The sequence below is a fragment of the Leopardus geoffroyi genome, chromosome A1 (assembly GCF_018350155.1).
Source record: "Leopardus geoffroyi isolate Oge1 chromosome A1, O.geoffroyi_Oge1_pat1.0, whole genome shotgun sequence".
Classification (NCBI taxonomy): domain Eukaryota; kingdom Metazoa; phylum Chordata; class Mammalia; order Carnivora; family Felidae; genus Leopardus; species Leopardus geoffroyi.
The window spans coordinates 142,734,657-142,754,439 of NC_059326.1; the positions used below are offsets into that span (position 1 = coordinate 142,734,657).

The 19,783-nt window shown below is 42.0% G+C and overlaps 2 protein-coding genes across 3 annotated transcripts in view; one reads left to right on the top strand and one right to left on the bottom strand.

Annotated features, from left to right (window-relative positions):
* The window catches only part of ARSB (arylsulfatase B), a 169,639-nt gene that overhangs the window by 35,855 nt on the left and 114,001 nt on the right, over nucleotides 1–19,783 (bottom strand). The window lies entirely within an intron of this gene.
* LOC123607346 (small integral membrane protein 3-like) lies at nucleotides 9,132–10,404 on the top strand. The gene has a single exon (XM_045496503.1). It carries the CDS (start codon nucleotides 9,470–9,472, stop codon nucleotides 9,755–9,757), a length of 288 nt encoding a protein of 95 aa, XP_045352459.1. The 5' UTR covers nucleotides 9,132–9,469; the 3' UTR covers nucleotides 9,758–10,404.

Consider the following 19,783-nt stretch of genomic DNA (forward strand, 5'->3'; position numbering starts at 1 on the left):
TTGTATTTACTATGAGTATCAGCAAAAGAGAGAGTTCTGTTTATCTTCTTCTGATTTCACTAAGTAGAATATATTTTCTGCCATCACATTCTGATGCAGGTTTCCCCTGCTACTGAAAAGCAGAGCGATTCCGTGAAACCTTTCACAAGCTGAAGTAGCATAAATCGAAGAAGTAATTACCACTCATTTACCTGGAAAATTTTTTGAGTGTTCCAAGCTCAAAATATAATGTCTCAGGCTTTTCTGATACCTTAGGACACATCTTGCTAATGATGCACAGAATAAATTGCAATAAAGCACAGATGCTCACAGACGCAGCTCAAAGCTAGGCGGCAACCTGATGCTCAGGTGCTGAGTGTGGTTCCCGGGGAAGGAGCTTGGCGGGCCCAGTCTCCCTGCCCAGGGTGCGTTCTGCCTGTAGGAGACCTCGCTGCAAAGCAAATGCCAAATGCTATTCTCGATTTTCACCTTTCTTCGTAAAAGTGAAAACCCTCTTCGGACTTGTGGCTACTGAAAACGGGTACTAAAGTACGTCATTGGTAAAAGTGAAGCGGCGAAACAGGAATTTTGGAAAGCAGGGGATATCTATTCAAAACCGCTTGAGTGAGGAAAAAGAATTATAAAATGCAAGTATCAAACAGTCTCCAATAAATTACTCAGATAGTAATCCCTTTAAATAGAAAGAGCTCCCAATATGGGTTATATGAATAAACAAAGGCTCCCCATTGCAAAAGGTTGATAGAGTGTTCTCACATTGAATTTCGTGACCACTTCCTCTCTTTCAATGATTGGCAGCATCGTCTGAGATGTCTGTAGGCCCGCCACCTCTGAAGGAAAAGATACAGAGCAAAAATGTTCATTGTTAATGAAAGGGGCTGGCATCTGAATTTAATAACCGGATGCCATCTCCATTTGGAGTCTATATAGGTTTTCAGCATGATCGACACTTAAACAAATCAGGCTGAAATTATACATAACTCCGTGCATATATTTCAACTGTGATTAAGTTCTTTTTCTATGTACATGTGCAATCTCTTATGAAATATTCTTAAAGGCAACCTAATAAGGAAGAAGAATGAGGTTGTGGTTCAAGACAGATCCTCGATGAAGCACTGAAGAGATATCGAGCCAGTCAGTCCCCCTAAGTGGCACTGAGCTATCTGCCACTGCATAAGGCCATCGTGCCTGACTCAAATATTCTCCCCACCAGAAATGACCTAGCCCCTCTTTTAAGGCCCAGTTAAAACCCAATCTCTTTTGAAATCTTCTGAGAACTTTATTTAGGAATAGTCCTCTCGTTATGTAATATCCCACCTATTCTTTATTTTCTCTAGTTCTCAGTGGCTCTTCAGCATCCACTGTTGTGTATTATTAGTTTTTGTGAAATAGATCTGCATTTTATTTCCCTGATTCATTTATATGCTCTTTGAAGAAACTTTGAAGAAACCTAAGAAACTCTGGGTTATACTCTTCCTGCCCGTATAGCAACCTTCCTCAAAATAGGGTCCCTGTATCATTAGAACTGCCAAATCGTTTGATCGAAAGATAGCTTCAGAGATCCTCAAGGGGTGTGCAAGGAGGGCTCAGGAAGCTGCATTTTTAAATGCTGCCCAGGTGATTCTTAGGCCCTATAAAGACTGAGGAGCCCTAGATACAAGAATAGGGGAGTGCTGTGAATGTAATCAGTCCCAGGAAGTATTTGTTGAATATAGAGAGGAACACAAAAAGCTGCAAGCCAAACCAAGATTACAACAAAAACAAACAAACGAAACAACAACAACAACAAATCACATATAAAACTAAAGGTGCTAGGTAATCAGGCCAGTCCCTAAAATATATACAATTATATTCCTGAAGATATGTGGATGTCTCAGGGTATACATTTTTATCAGGACAACATTTCCAGTCTAGGAGATGCCTTATAATCTCATTAGACTGTGAATTGGTAAAGGGCAGGGACCCTGTGCTCTTCATTATTCTAATGCTTATGGGACCTTGCAAAGAAGCTTGACAAAACTGATAAAGGAGCTTAATTCTTCAGCACAGTCCTCTGATTATGCCTCCAAAAGTCGCTGTTTGGCTACCTGAGAACATTTCCCTTCCTTGTGCCACTCTCCCTCCTGCCTCCCCCCACTCTACCCCTGCTCTGAGCACAGTTTTCTGGGCCCTGGATCTCCAGGTGTCTTTTCAAGGTCAAACGGAACCACACTTTGTGCAACTGGGGTTGGCTGAATTCTAAACCCATGCCCTTTGTCCCTTGGTGTTACTCCCGTGATTATGTGACTTACACAGCAAAAGGGGCTCTGTGGATACAATGGTCCCTATCAGTGACCTCAAGATAGGGAGATTATCTGGGCTGCCTACCCTAATCCTGAGCCTTTTAAAAACAGTTTTCTCTGGCTCAGAGCACAAAAGTCAGGGAGATTATAGAAGGATTTCAACAAGAGGAAGGTTCTTGCTGTCTTTGAGATGGAGGGGATCACTGAGCAAGGGCCTGAGAACAGCCTCTGGAACAGCCTCTCTCTCTGCAGAGGTAACAGGAATTTCAGTCATATAAGCACAAGCCACTGCGTCCTGCCAACAACCTGGCTGAGCCTGGCAGTGGAGCCGCCCTGGAGCTGCCAGGGGAGAGCCAAGCCTGACCGCCAGCTTGATGGTCGCCTTGTGAGAGCCTACGCAAGAGCCTGCCCAGACTTTTGACCTTGAGAACCGTGAGATAACAGAGGGGTGCTGTATTAAGTTGTAAAGTGTGTGGTGATTTGCTACACAGCAATAGATGAATACAGCAGCCCTTGGGGAATGTCCACAGCAGTCTTCTACCTGCCTCTCAGTGGCATCAGTTCTCTACTTGGAGAGACAAAGGAGGGCCTTGGTAGACCGGAAATAAATAGTAGCAATGGTTACTACTGGTGTCCTTGTTCGCCGACCCATTTGACCAACGGCTCCGTACCTCCCTGTTTGTGCTGCCCTCCGCAGTCCTGCACATCGCCAACCCTTCCCTTCTGCCCTCTGGGCTTGAACTGAATCCTTTAAACTCCAGGACCCCACTCAGCTTTAACATAAGTACGAGAACTATAAATACAGACCGTGCAAAGCACCCACACACAGCCCTGGAGCAATCAGCGGGTGCGCCTTTAAAAATTAGATAACATGACCCCCACAAAATAGACTTGAAGGGAAATGAGTCAAATTAAGATCTTTGACACACAACCATGGCTGCACCACTTGAGCATCCCTCCTTTCAGAAGTCCTACTTACCTTGCTTAAATTGAATGAATCCATCAAGCAAAACTGCTCTTTTTCCTTTTTCTTTTTTTAAAGATTTTATTTTGAAGTCCTCTCTACACCCAACGTGGGGCTTGAACTCAGCCCCAAGATCAAGAGTCACACGCTCCACTGACTGAGCCAGCCAGGCACCCCCAAACCACTCTTATTTCTGAGCGACGGGAAATGATTTGTAAGTGCTTTGTTCGATCCCTTATCATGGTTAGCTCCTGCCCCTGCACCCTCCTCCCACCTTTCTCCTTAAGCAGCTTTGCTCAATCTTCATTTAAGGGCTAACTTTAGTCTTTGTGCTTTGCACTGACTAGCTGTTTATATGTACCCCCCACCCACCACCCCAACTCCCTCCAGTTCTGTGGGGGCTGGGGTCACACCAGGTATCTTTGTATCTCCCCAGGCCTGCCCAGTGGACGTTCATTACTTGTTTGAGGAGTTCACTCTGAGCACTGAGTTGGACTTAGAGTTGAGATTTCCTTTGCTGCCAGGTTTGGGGCAGGGGCTTAAGATTCATTGTTCCAGGGACCTGGCGTCCTCCAACCCAGGAGGTTGATAAGAACAGGGAGGAGAAGGAAGCCCCAGATGGAGAGGAGTCAGTGCCTGCCTTGCTTCCCACCCCTCAGCCAGCAGCAAGCAGACTTGCTTCTCTAATTTGATCTTTTGTCTGCCTTGGCCAAGGCAGAGCATACTCCCTAAAGAGCAAGAATGAAACAATGCTGTTGCTGTTTCCAAGCAGAGGAAGAGTTGGGGGGGGGGGTGTGTGAAGAAAGCATTTTCCTTGATTTATTTTTATAAATGTATGTTATGAGAGAAGTAGGCAAGAAGATGAAATATGCAGTACATTCTGAACCGTGAAGGAAAGAGTTTTTCTACAGTCTTTTAAAATCTTTTCTACTTTAGCTATTCGCTCACTGAATCACTCAGCAAGCTCTGCATACACCGTGATTGGGGCATGTCTCACTTTGCACAACTCCCAGATGTGCCTGTCTTCTAAACCAGAGGGTCTCCAGGGCAGGGACCTGCGACAGTTCAACCCACACCCAGTTCATCCTCGTGCCCCAATGCCTAGCACAGTGCCTGGAGGACAGCAAGAGCTCTGGCCATGGTGCTCGGCGGGCACCAGGGATTGAAAAGGGGCAGCAGATGTAGAGAGGAGCAGAGGCTTGGGGCCAGGGAGCTAAATACTCCCAGGAGAAGGGGACAAAGAGCACTGGCCAAGTGTCATGGAAAGGCCAAGCCAGCTTATTCTGAAAAGGAGCCAAGGGATGTGGAAATTAGGAGGCCACTAGTAACCTACGGGGATGTTTGGGGAAGAGGGTAGTTTGCAGTTGGGTGAAAAGTAAATGGAAGAAACACTCAATGATGGACACAAAGAAACGTTTTTAAAAATTCATCAAAATGTACATTGTTGCATGACTAGTGAAATAAACCACAGAACACTATACAGAATAAAGTAGCTCCATAGGAGGGTTCCTTGACCTCAGCATTACTGATATTTTGGGTGGACAGTTCTTTGTGGTGGCTGTCTTGTGCACTAAAAGACGTGCAACAGCATCCTTGACCCTGGCCTCTGCCTACAAGATGCCAGCAACATCACCACCACCCAGGCCGCGGCCACCAAAAATGTCTCCAGAAATTATCAAATGTCCCGTGAGGGGCAAAAGTGCCCCCAGCTGAGAACCACTGCTCTATCTGTACTGACTGGGAAAGATCTGCAATTCAGATCATTCAGTGGAAAACTTAGGTCACAAAAAAGTTGTTAATAAGCCGTCATTTATATGGAAGAAGTATTTTACACATGCATTCACCCACAGACACACACACACACACACACACACACACACACACACACACACACTCCATATTATATAAGAAAGTACAACTACAGTGTCCGGAAGGACAAACCTATTAGTGGCAGCCATCTCTAAGGAGCAGACTAGGGCTGGGAGTCAGAGTGAATTTTGGCTTTATTTGTACTGTTTGTGTGGTTTTGTCTGTTTGTTGTTGTTGTTTTTTTTTTTTTTTTTTTTTTAAATAAAATGGAAATGTACTCGCTGTGAAAATTAGTCTGTAAGTGAATGGAAACCGAAGATCCGGAGAAAGTACATGTTAATTACTCCCTGACAAAGTTTAGAGAGGAAGAGAAATGTGGCCAGAATGAAAGGAAAGAATTTCTAGGATGTGGGAAAACTGAGCTAAATTCAGGCAAGTTACAACTTTGTATAAAGCATTATGAAGAGAAGGGTGGATAACTTCTAGAATGCTTCCACGTATTAGCTCAAAATTTCAACACTGCTTTGCCAGCAATGATTTTCCCACTACAGTTAAATATGCATGAAATGACAGAATTCCTCTTTCTGTTTTTCCACTGCATATTTCTTTAATTTGTGCTTCTTCTTCGGTGTGTGTACAGCTTTCTGTAACTGAAGTGCTGATGCCATTATGGAAACTGTCACTCTTCAGAGTCGCAAAGACCTGAGAATAAAAGCTCACTTTGACTTGTGTTTGGTCTGGCATGGCTGAGTATGCTGCAGGAGTGTATTTGTTTTTCATTAATTTGTTTGTCATTTTTCTCCATGATCTATGGAACATTTATTTCCCCTGAAGCAAAAGGATCTGAAATGTCAGAAGTTTCTCTTGGTTCTGCTGGGGTAATGAATTGTTGAGAAAAAGAAATTTTTCTTATATGCTATTTGATTGTGGAAGGTGACATTTTGTGACCTTTTGCTATTTTACGGTGATAATGAATTTCCTGACAAACCTGGAAACTTTGGGCTTCTTTATTGAAATAATAAGGTTTGAGGAATAACTTTGACCTGGACCTTTGCAGAATTAATCAAATACAGATTTGGGAAAAATTGATGAGTTTGGTCTTTACCGAGACACTCTAATTTATTTCTGTCACTGCGGCAGTAGACAGATCTACACCACATAAAAACATCAAACAATTAACTACAGACCTAAGTCCCTGGACAGAGACTGGTGGGAGGGGTATAGGCTCAGAGACTTCCAGCCTGATCATACTGTTGCTTTATTTCCCTTTTCTTTTCTTCTTTTCCTCCTTCTTCTATTTTTAATTGCAAAAGTAATTCAAGCTTATAGAAAATCTGGCCTATGCTGAACAGAACTAAAAAGAAAATAAGATATCATCCATAATCTCATTCTCCAAAGGTAATGGACCATTAGAATGGATGATTCTAATCCTGTGTTTAATATGCCTATAATTTATAATTGAGATGATACTGAATACAAAATTTTATGTTCTTTGGTTTTTTTCTATTACATATGATGTTTTGTTTGTGATCTCTAAATGCTTTAAAGAAAGACTGCACTGAGTCCTTTTAGGATGTTCTAAAAAAAGGCCCCAATTCATGAGGAAAAAGAAGGAATAGATCTGCTTTAAAGTACTTTAGGAACATCAGATTGTCCCATTGTCTTCGTGCATGCAACTCAGTTTTCAGATTCTCTGACATTAAAGACATGTTTACGCCTTTATGTTTGAAAGGTGAGGAGAGAAAACAAGCTTGTTGAGTCAGGATGCCAGATGAGCTCACATAAGGATGCCGGGTGAGGGTGCTCTGTGTCTCTCAGATACAGTGACTGACCAACAGGAGTCACAGCTACTGCTTTGCCCGGCCAGACAGATGCATGGATGTCAACACCCACGCCAGAGTAACCTCTCTGCCATTTACATGGGCATGAGCATGGGGAAGACTCCTTCTTTTCCACAAAAGTAGAACCGTCAGTCACCTTGCTCACCTACTTACTCTCTCTGGGAGCTTGTTAGTTTGTCTACACCCATTCCCAATATTCTGCAAGATCTGAGAAGTACTTGAAAGGTGTCAGAACTCAATCCAACTTGGAGTCTCAGAGTCTACCTCATCTTTAGGTAGAAATAGTACCTTATTACTGAGTTGGTAACCACTTCCTGGGCGGGAGGTGAGGGGAGGGGTAGATGTTAAGTTCACTGCCATTTTTTGGAAGTTCAGATTTTCTTCCTGAATGTTGATAGAATGAGAACATCAGGAACAAAAGGAAAAAGGAACTGAGCTACTGAGCTGAGCTCTAAAATCTCCATGCCTTGCTGGACTGAACATATTGTGAATTTTTTTCATCAAACACCAGATTACTTTAGGATCAGAAAACAATTTGGTATTTAGATGATGAGAAAGATCATGTAAAATGGTATCCAGCTAGTCTAAATAGGAGCTCCAGGGGAAATGACAAAGTTTTAATGACAAGTAATACATTAATTACATAATTGATTATATAATTAATATATTAGCAATTATAAAACAGTTCTGAAAGTTAACGTCTTCTATCTCTGTCTTCAACTGCATATCTCACAAAATGTTTACTTAGTATTAAATTACATCTTCATACAAATATTTTAAATTATAAATCCTGGACTCCAAATTGGGTAAAAGTGCTTTCTCGATCGGGGGCTGGCTGCTCCAAGTGAAGTGTGGTCAGAGAGCCAGCAGCACTGGCACCACCTGGGAGTTTGCCAGAAATGCTGAATTAGGTGTTCCCTAGAGTTAGTCAAGTCTAGAAGCTCTGGTTTACAGTGAGGTGATGGGACAGAACTTTACAATGCAAGTATTTTCACCTGGTGATCAGAGGCAAGTTCCTAGAAGATTCAGCAAAGCTGTTAGCCCTGTTCACAGACCGCTTTTTTTCTTCCCCATTAACAGGCTAATTTCTAGAATTTTCTTTTCCTCACCACCTTCCCGGTGGTGAGAATCTGCCCCTGACTGCTGAGAGAGACTATAGCTCAAGTAACCATCCTTGATTTTCTAAAGTGGAAAACAGTGCCAAGGTCATTATCCTCTTGATTTGGGGTCAAGTTAAGATAAAGAGGATGATTGGTCTGCAAGCATCTGAATGGTTGGAGAAATGCACTGATAATGTAGTGCATTTGGGCAGATTATTTTGACTGATTATTGACTTTAAAACGTGCGTTTTCTCTCACCCGCTTACTTCTCTTCTAGAATCAAGCAGCCTATAGACAAGGTAAGTCTGAGTGCTCAAAAGCAGGCCTAAGGTCAGGAATGTGTTTGGTTTATCAGTTAGGGGAATTTAAACTCAACCCCAGTTGGTTTTTAATTCAACGCAATCACCAAACTTGATGAAGTGCCATCAAGTTATCTAAAAGAAAGCAGTTTACTGCACAACAGAAGAGTTGATGTCATCCTAGGAGCTGCCAAACTGTCAACCGTTTGGAAAGTGATTTTTAGGGGGAAAATGTAAGATTATAAAAAGCACGTAGTTCTTAGATTTGCCTGTGCTCTTCCAAGTGTCTGGTGATTTACATGTATCTCTTTCCATCCTTTTTAAATTTGGTTTCTACCGTCAACATTTTCATTTTAAAGGAATTGTGTGATCATTTCAGCTCAATGCAGGATAAATGCTACTCTTTATAATGCATGGAAAGATCAAGAAAAAAATAACCTCATATGCCTTTGAAAATAGTTAAAATTAGAAGAAGGGAACAGTGTGGATTTTTCTTTTTTTTTTTTAGTTTCTAACATTAAAATGTTTAAACGTTAGTTGTTAATAGTTAGAAATCAAGTACTATATTCTAGCTTGTCCAAGAAATAACCCAAACCCAACTCTCAGCTTTCTTTAAATGAAATAGATATATAACCAATAACTCTTATATCTCAGGCAAAATATTATAAGCAAGAGTGATACCCGAGTTGAGTTTCTCTCTTTCCTCTTTTATTCTTATTTTCACTTTTGAGAAATGAGTTAAAAATCAGGTAAGTACCGAATTTTTTGGAAGAAATTATGGAAGAAATTTTTACAAAATGCTATCAAAGAAAGGCTGTGAAATGAATTTTTATAAGTTGCCAAAATAATCATGACTTCCTGATAAGTCACTGTAAATTTATACTCATGTTGGACTCGAGCACCCTTGAGTCTCTTAAACTAGCCATCAAGTAAACCAAATCTAAGTTTTTTACATCTTACTTTACGAACAAACATTAGCTATTGCAAATCAAGTACCTCTGGACAGGTGTTATTACCCTCACTTGGTGAAGCCGCTTGTTATGGATCTTAAACTACGTACACCGCAAAGCAGAGCTCTGAGTGCTGGCCCCTCAGCCCAAACGCATCGGCTAGACTTTCACGTGTGTAGACTACAGCAGGAAAGCATTCTGGAGAACGCATTTCAGAGTGAAGTAGCATGGATGCCGTCAGCCAGGTCCCCATGGAGGCTGTGCTCCCCAAGCACATCCTGGCTATCTGGGTCATTGTCCTCATCATCCTGGCCATCATGGTCACCATGACCTTCTTATTGCTGTGCCTGGTCACTGCGATCATTATCTGTCACATGCAAACTTATTCTGTCCTCAATGGGACTGAGAATCTCCCAAGAGGGGCAGTGAGGGATGTGGGTGGTGTCCTCTCCCCCAGCCTCTTCCTTCTCAGAAAAGCGACAGACGGGCTTTGCCGTGTGGACTCGGGAGCTTGACACGCGAGAGGAGATCTGAGCTCTTGTTTGGATTTTGCCACTGGCCAGCTGTGTGAGTTCAGTCAAGGGACCTAATTCTGTGGGTTCCGGGTTCCTTTTAAATGGGGATCATGATCTCTGCCCCTCCTGCCTCATGGGGTTGTAAGAACCAATGGTTTGGTGGAGGTTAAAGCTGTTTGCGACTGTGAGCAGCAAACCCACCGCAGATACACAGGTGTTACTGCTGAATGCTGAGAAGCTTTGAAGAGCCAAACAACCTAATTACTGATGGTGGACTTCAAGGTGGTGAGGGAGACACTGGGGGCAGAGCAGCCTTTGCCAGCGCCCCTCCGGTCAAACCAAGCAAAGGCACCCTATCCTCATTCCAAGGGGTCGGCAGCACTTGGGCTCAGAGTTATTTTCTTTGCGGTGCCCCTCCCTCACGTTATGTAATTTGGAGGGAATTACGCATGGCAGGGGAGGGAGATGGGTAGAACTTCCCAGGACCTCTGTGCCAGAATGTCTACAGTCAGGAGGAGGGCTCTGCCATTTCTTGGCCACGCAAGGGACCTGGGGTGATGGGCTTCTTTCTGCATTGGAGTCTCATCGCTTTGATAGTTGAGCAATGTGGGAAAACACATGGTGGCTGAGTTCCCTGGCCAGCTTTCACTATCTCCAGCCCCCACCCCCTTGTATGCCCCACACTTGAGGAGCTCTGTCCCCCCATCCCAGTACCTGCTATATCAGCTCTGTGGTATAAAGTGCACGCCCTTCATTCCCTCCCAACAGCACTGCAGCCAATCTAAGCTACAGATTTTAAGAGATGTTCCAGGGGGTTTTGGAACTAACTTAAAACAATGATGGTTGTTTAGATGCTATGATCTATATTTACAGAGAGAGATTTCTGGACTGCTCAAGCTTTTGACCAAAATCAGAAATATCTTGGGACTTATTAAATTATGTAACAGCACAGACATCAGAATATTGTGTGCAAGTAATGCTTTTACTTTGGTCTGATTTCATTTATGTACACAGCCAATTTCCAATAAAGTGCTAGAATGAGAAAACAAACAAATTAAGTACCTCTGACATCTGTCTGATCTCTTTCGAAAAGATGTGTTAGGGCCCCTGGGTGGCTCAGTCTGTTAAGTGGCTGACTCTTGGTCTTGACTCACGTCATGACCTCATGGTTCATGGGATTGAGCCCCTTGTTGGGCTCTGTGCTGACAGTGCAGAACCTGCTTGGGATTCTCTCTCTCTTCTCTCTGCCCCTCCCACATGTGCATGCACACTCTCTCTCTCTCAAAATAAATAAATATTAAAAAAATATCTGGTAAAGGCCTTCCCAAGTCCTTCATTTTTTTCATTTTCCTTTAGTTTTTTTAATGTTTATTTTTGAGAGAGAGAGAGAGAAAGAGAGAGAGAGAGAGAGAAGCAGGGGAGAGGCAGAGAGAGAGGGAGACACAGAATCCGAAGCAGGCTCCAGGCTCCAAGCTGTCAGCACAGAGCCTGATGTGGGGTTCAAACTCATGACTTTAGCCAAAGTTGGACACTCAACCGACTGAGCCACCCAGGCACCCCCATTTTCCTTTAAATAAAGTACATATATTTGGGGTGCCTGGGTGGCTCAGTTGGTTGAGGATCTGACTTCGGCTCAGGTTATGATCTCATGTTTTGTGAGTTCAAGTCCTGTGTTGGGCTCTCTGCTGTCAGCACAGAGCCTGCCTCAGATCCTCTGTCTCCTCCTCTCTTAGCCCCTCTCCTGCTCAATCTCTCAAAAATAAATAAACATCCAAAAAAAAAAAAAAACACACACACACAAAAAAACAGGACATACACTCAACAACTGCTTTTTGTCATGCCATGTTCTAGATACTTGGGTACAGTAATGAATACAAAAGACAAAAGTGTCTGCCCTTGTGGAGCTTCTATTTTAATGGGAGTGGAAGATGATAAACAAATATTTAGAATATAATTATGACAGATGGTGATATGTGCTCTAAAGAAAGTAATGCAGGCAGGGGCTAAGTGTCAGTGGTGGGAGTTTGCTTAGACAGTGGCTAGAATACAGTGCATTGTCAACATTAGTTTCTTCTCTATATCTCTCCATGTGATTGCTCTCAACTCCTTTACTGTATCATGTATTTAACCTCTTTAAAACTGCTTATTTAGGCGAGAGGGCAACTAATAAGCACAGGTATGGAACACCCCTGACATTTTAAAGGGAGAAGCTAGAGCTGACTAAAAACTCCTTTCCTGAGAATATAGTATGGGCGCCAAGAAATAAATAAGAGATCTGCTAACAGACTTTCACAAACATTCATAATTTGGAAATCAGGGCAGGACAGAACAGAAAGGAAGCCTTCGGGCGAGAACCTCTTTGACTACTGAGAGTCAAGAGGATTAGGAGTCACCCCAGGCACCTGGGTGGCTCAGTCAGTTGAGCATCTGACTCTTGATTTTGGCTCAGGTCATGATCCCAGGTCTGTGGGATCCAGTCCTGCATCAGGCCCCATATTGAGCATGGAGCCTGCTTAAGATTCTCTCTCTCTCCCTCTGCCCCTCATGCATGTGCTTTCTCTTCTAATATTAAAATAAATAAATAAATAAATAAATAAATAAATAAATAAATAAATAAAAGATTAGGAGTCACCCACGCCAGGAAGTCCAAGGGCATCTCTAGCACACTAGACAAAAAGGCTGCACGCAGGAGGATCCATCCTAATACAGGGTACAAAAGCACCAGGACAGGAAATGGCCATAGTCACTTGCATACCTGGAACAGAATCCAGCTGACTGCAAAAGGACCATAAAATTGGCTCCCAACCAATGGCTCCGTCGGATACAAAGAAACCACCTAGACACTATATTCCCTTATGAGGAGGGCCTACTGCATTGGACCACTCTTCCTTATCCACTGGCCATTAGATCACTGAACTGGTTCTACATACCTTTTCTAAATGAGTCCTCCTGCTTTTATATTTGAAATGATTCTAACGGCATGAAAGGTGGAACACAAAGATAATTAATATAGGCAATTATTAGCAAAACCCACCTAATTTACACTCAGTAAAAAAATATTATGGACATGGAACATAATAAAATACACCTAAATATGAAAATATTTCACAACATAAAAGGAGATGAACATATCACTGAAGAGGTATAGGGACTGCATACTTAAGAACTATTTACTGAAGAAAAAGAATCAACTGTCGACCTCAGCTTCATGTACTTAATACAATCAATGAAATATTAAATCTACAAAAGAGGCAAGAGATACAATGATAAAACTGACTTTTTTTTTAATGAAAAGAGCTGGAAAGCCTATAGAAAGGCAGTGAGGAAAATATTTGCCATATTACTTTTGAAATGCCACTGGAAGCATTAAAGGGACACAGAATGAGATCTGTAAAAATAAATAAATAAATAAATAAAAATAAAGATAAGTGAAGGGGAACTCATCCTGAAATGTGGGGGGAAGATGGCAAAGATATAAAAATGATTAAGAAGAAACGTATGAAGGACATAGGATATCTAACATACATGTAAGTGGTGCTACTGCCCAAAAGACAGGAGTAAATTTAACAGAGATAAAAATCCCAACATCTGTCAGATTAAATCTTTCCTGGAATTGAATTGTGCAGTGCTCACTCTCTACCATGAAAAACTGATGAGGGGCGCCTGGGTGGCGCAGTCGGTTAAGCGTCCGACTTCAGCCAGGTCACGATCTCGCGGTCCGGGAGTTCGAGCCCCGCGTCGGGCTCTGGGCTGATGGCTCAGAGCCTGGGACCTGTTTCCGATTCTGCGTCTCCCTCTCTCTCTGCCCCTCCCCCGTTCATGCTCTGTCTCTCTCTGTCCCCAAAAAAATAAATAAACGTTGAAAAAAAAAATTGTTAAAAAAAAAATATAAAAAAAAATAAAAAAAAAAAAGAAAAACTGATGAAATAAAATCCAAAATACTGGTGACATATAGATATCTAGATATCTGTATCTATACCTATTTTCTAACTATCAATGCCAAAGACAGAACACTATAATTATCTAGTCAAGAAAAGAAAAACTGGATACCTCCAAAGTAAGTATCAGGCTATACGGAGATTACTTTTCTGCAACAATAGATGTCAGAGACCAGGAGCAATGTCTACAGAATTTTGAAGGAAAAAAAAAAAAATGACCACGCGAATATTTACCCAACAAAGTCGTCATTATGGGCAATAATAACAGAAAGCCATATTCTCAAATATGCAAGGCTTCAGAAAGCATATTACTCATGAAATTTCCATGAAAAGAAGATAACTCAAAGATGTACGAAACAAACAAAAAAGAATCAAAGTAAAAATTTGTATCTCAAGATGAAATTAGTTATAGTAAAAGGAAGTAAAGTACTGAAGCCTAAATGTAATTTATATACAATTAAATCTGTTCTTCACTCCTGCACCCTGGGATTATTTCCCAAGTAAACCAACTAAATTCAAGTCTTTGTCTCATGCTTTACTTTTTGTGAACTAAGACTAAGACAGTGAGCAAGAATGAGTAATTTAATACATGATGGTGAAAATAGGGATTAACTAAATTAAAAAAATTTAGTTCTCTAACTTATACCACATAGTAAACACTCATTTCTGGCAGTACGGTGAACAAGAAATCTCAACAGACCTTCCTTCCAAAAACAGCAAAACAAACTATATAAGTTTGTTTGTTTATGTTTATTTATTTATTTTGAGAGAGAGAGGTGGGCGGAGGGACGAAGGGCAGAGAGAGAGGGAGAGAGAGAATCCCAAGCAGGCTCCATACTGCCAGAATGGAGCCCAATGCAGGGCTTGAAATTACCAACCATGAGATCATGACCTGAGCTGAGATCAAGAGTTGGATACTTAATCGGCTGAGCCACCCAGGCACCCCTATAAGTTTATTTTTAAAAGAAAAACTCTTCAAATGCCTTAGGTATATGTTAAGAAATTAACTTTGAAAATTACAAGGTGAGGAATGCTACTTAGCAAGTGGTAAGGGCTGGGTTTACCTTTCCATCATCAACGCCTAGAAAAGTGGACAAAATATAAGCAGCAATGGTTTTCAAGGATTTAACAAATACAAAATAAAACCACAATGATATATCACTGCATACCTGATAGCATGGCTAAAATTAAAAAGACTGCCAATGTTAAGTGTTGGTAAGAAAGTGGAGTAACTGAAACTCTCATATACTCATACAGGGCTGAAGTTTGTTAGACTGGATTAAAGACAAGAAAATAGGTGCATGCTCCTTAGAAAATAACATACTTAAAACGCTTAAAATTCAGAGAGATTGAAAGTAAAAAGGTTGACAAAGATGTCTCATGAGAATATTAACCAAAAGATGAAAAAGAGAGCTGGTATTCCTAGATTTAAATCAGATAAAATGGGCTTTCAGGCAAATTTTAAAAACTACCACCACACACTTTAAAAAAAAGACAACCGTGATGGGGCTCCTGGGTGGCTTAGTCGGTTGAGTGTCTGACTTCGGCTCAAGTCATGATCTCACAGTTCATGGGTTCAAACCCCACGTCGGGCTCTGTGGTGACAGCTCAGAGCCTGGAGCCTGCTCAGAGTCTGTGTCTCCCTCTCTCTTTGCCCCTCCCCTGCTCATGCTCTGTCTCTTTCTCCATCTCTCTCTCTCTCTCTCTCTCAAAAAAATAATATTAAAAAATATCTAAGTTAAAAAAAAAAAGACCACTTTGCTCTGGAAAAATGTTCATAAAGTTTGAATTTCAACTTAGAAAAAGAGCAGGAAAAAAACAAAGGAAGTAAATAATTACTAGTATAAAAGCAGACATATGGCCAACGGAACAAAAAGCCCAGAAATAAACCCAAGAACACACATGGGGGAAAGGACAGTCTCTTTAACAAATGGTGTTGGAAAAACTGAATACCCGCATGCAAAAGATGAAATTGTACCCTTATCTTATACCATACACAAAACCCAACTCGAAACGGACAAAAAAACTTCTTGGCATTGATTTTTTGGATATGACACCAAAAACACAAGCCACAAAGGCAAAAATAGTCTAGTGAAACTACATCATACTAAAAAGCTTATGTACAGCAAAAGAAAACAAAATCAACAGACCTATAGAATGGGAGGAAATATTTGCAAACCATATATCTGATAAGGAGTTAATACCCAAAAGGAACACGTACCACTCAAGAGAAAAAAATCCAATGAAAAAATAGGCAGAGGATCAAAAAGAAAAGAGGGTTGGTGACACTGTGGAGAAAAGGGAACCCTTGTGCACTGTTGGTAATGTGAATTGGCATAGCCGCTATGGAAAGTAGCATGAAGGGTCCTCAAAAAATTAAAAATAGAACTATTATGGGGCACCTGGGTGGCTCGGTCAGTTAAGCATCCAACTCTTGATTTTGGCTCAGGTCGTGATCTCATGGTTTGTAGGTTTGAGTCCCTCATCGAGCCCCGTGCTGCCAGTGTGAAGCCTGCTTGGGATTCTCTCTCTCTCTCTCTCTCTCTCTCTCTCTTCCTCTGCCCCTCTCCACTTGCTCTAAATAAATAAATAAACTTTAAAAAAATTTAAAAAATTATAAGTGGAAGAGGTCAGAGGAGGCATGATAACAGAAGCAAGACTACGAGAAGGACTCAGCCCTTCATTGCTGGCTTTGAAGATGGAGGAAGGAGGCATGGGCCAAATAATGTGGGCAGCCGCTCCAGGCTGGAAAAGGCAAGGACATGGATTCTCCCTTAAATCCCCCAGGAAGGAATGCGGCCCTGCCAACACCCTGGATTTTTGTCCCGTGAGATCCATGTCAGACTTTGAACCTACAGGACTGTAACGTGAATGTGTGTGGCGTTAAGTCACTGAGTTTATGGTAACTTGTTCCAGCAACGACAGAAAATTAATACAGTGTTAAATATTATTTTCCTTCATTCACGTTTAAATCAAGAAAGATAAAACCAAAGTTATTAAAATAACCGGAAATCTTAAACTATACTTTTTGAGGAAATCTATCCTAATCACCCCCAGATGCCTCTCATCATTTCTTTGTTTCTCCTGAGTGCTTATGTATTCAATTTACATCACTTATCATTTGTTGCTACTTTGTTTTACTACTGTGTTAATATCATTTCCTGGGCATACAGTTTTTCCTCTCATCCCAAGGCTCTTCAGAAGCAGGGGCCATGTATTCTTTCCCTAGGTATTTGCTGCCAGAGGTAACAGGCTCAGTCTATAAATGCCTGATTACCAACATCTCACATTATGGATTACTTAAGGTAGACCAGTCCTGGTAGACCAGGACTCAGCTTTCTTCCCAGAAATGTTTTTAAAAGTTTTATTTCAGGCTTATACAGAAGCACCCTAAAGGCCCTGAAACTCTCATATACTCATACAGGGCTGAAGTTTGTTAGACTGGATTAATGAAAAGAAAATAGGTGCATGCTCCTTAGAAAAGAACATACTTAAAACACTTAAAATTCAAAGAGATTGAAAGTAAAAAGTTTGACAAAGATGTATCATGAGAATATTAACCAAAAGATGAAAAAGAGACCAGATTAGTAAATATTTAGAAAAGGGACTTACTACACTTTAAGTCCATTGGATATGTCCCACAAAATTTAGTGAGGTTTTGGTTTTCCAAACTTTCATGGTTTGAAGAAAGGCATATGCGTTTACCTTACAGATTGTAAGATTGGGGAAGTGAGGTAGGAAGATGTCAGGTCTAGACTGGGAGAGAAAAGAGGGAGTCTAGACATCCTCAAATTTTAAAAAAGTATATATTTTTAGTGTTTATTTAAAAAACTATTTTATACTTATTCATTTTTGAGACAGAGAGAGAGTGAGAGAAAGTGCCAGAGGGGGAGGGGCAGAAAGAGAGAGAGGGAGAGGGAGAGAGACAGAGAGAGACAGAATCCAAAGCAGGCTCCGGGCTTTGAGCTGTCAGCACAGAGCCCGACACGGGGCTCGAACTCATGCACCGTGAGATCATGACCTGAGCTGAAGCCGGATACTTAACAAAGGGAGCCACCCAGGTGCCCCCGGACATCCTCAAATCTTGAACAGACCTGGGTACTGAGTAGGTTTCCATGTGGAGGGTGGGGGGCAGAGCTGCCGTATCTGAAAAGGACTATGTGAAGGGTCGTCTATTTTGTGTGGGGTGTCAAGATCAGCCTAGCCCTTTTGATCAACCCTTTTGATCCAGCTACTCTTGGAAGCCGTAAGTAAAATTTCTAGGCGCTAACAGAATTAAAGAAAAGTAAGCAAATAAATAAGTGGTCAGTTGGAAATGAGAGGATTTGGCATCATTGTAACCCCGGGGGAAAAAAATAAAGGCTGATGTGTAAATAGAGTTCTGGGCAAGTAACCACATGGTGTTGTGCAGGAGGGAATTCAGCGAGGCAGCTGGCCCTGGCCACATGCCCTTCCCCAGGAGGCAGGGCCAGCCCTAACCCTTCAAGTCAGCTTCTGTTATCCAGCCCTGGGAACCCTTAAAAAAAGTTGCTTACTCTGATTTCTCCAAACATAAAATTGGGGCAGTGGGATTTGCCATTGCTGTGTAGCCCAGGCCTGTGGTGAGGATTAATTAGTGTTTTTAAAGGGCTGTGGGTTTGGTGTGGTTTATTTATTTTCTCAGGATGAAAGCCAGGACGCCAGCACCAAGTGTTAACAGCAAAGGTTTGATGTATGTTACTTGAGATGCACTGTGTGAAGTGGGGTGGATGGGATACAAGGCTTGTGGGACTGCCTTCAGCATCCAAACACATTTTAATGCTCCCCAAAGTGAAGGAGGCAGAAGAAAAGTCTTTGAAAATTAAAAAGGAGCAAAGACATCTGAGTTTAGGCTCTGCGACTGAGGGCATATACCAACCCACACCAAGGAAAATCTGATGAGTCCCTACAGACAAATAGTAGCGTGTAGAGAAGACACAAAATTTTGCCAACTTTGTGTCAAGCTGCAAAATGTGCTCCTATATTCAGCAGACAGAAAGAATCCCAACAGAGGCAGTCAGGGGCTCGCAGCTGGTGGTGGTGGAGAAGGGTCACACACCAGCTTCCCCGCCATGGTACAGGTGGGCATGGGGGTCAAGGACACTAGTGTGGCCCCAATTCCCACTCACTGAAGACCCAGCAGCTTTCCAGATAGGACAGTCTCACAAGAACCCTCCTGACTGGTTTAGAAAAGTAAATCTTTACGGCTTTATTCCTGATTATGGAAGTTATATGTGCTCATTACTAGAATTTGAAACTGGAGAAATACATCTAAAAAAAGTACACATATGCCCCCTCCCAATCCCAGCAGCCAGAATATAATCGCTATTAACTGTTTTCGAGACATATTTATAGGACACAGATTTAATTGTCCTCAATTTAGAGGCGATGAAATGGGAAACTCAACGAACTTATCCACAGGCTTATGGGAACTAAGTCAAAGCTGGAATTCTAACCCAGACTTCTGGACACCTCGGACCTCTGTGTGTTCCAGTAGGCTACATGCCCTGTCCCTACACCCCTCTCTCTCATCCCACCACCGTCCTGCAGTGTAATTACTACAAGGCCCTGCAGCACTTACATAACTAGCTTTACAAACAGAAGCTGGTGTCATGCACACAGGCTGGTTGTACATGAAAGTGCAAGACTAGTGTCACGGTTGTGTCCATTTTTCTAGCCACACTTGTGTGTGTAATGTTCCACTGACATGCTGTTATTTGAGTAAGATGACTGTAACACAGATCTGGGCATCCCTTTCGCCCAAATCCCGTGCAAAACAGAAAACAAAGAGACTCCTGAAATTAGTAGGACGTGACTGTCGTGTGAGGCCTGAACCTGGAACGCTGTGCATTTCAGGTCTGTTACTTATCCGCTCTGTGTGACCAATGACTCAGCGTCTCCTTCCTAGTTATAAAGAGGGTGGGCGAACTGAATGCCTTCTAATTTCTGGTATCCTATGCAATGATAAACACTCTCCTAAGGGAGAGGTGGTGGGCCTCATGCAGCCCACCTAACTTTTCTTCCTCTGCTCAGTATCACATTTCAGCCTGAAAGGCAGAAGGTTGCTTCT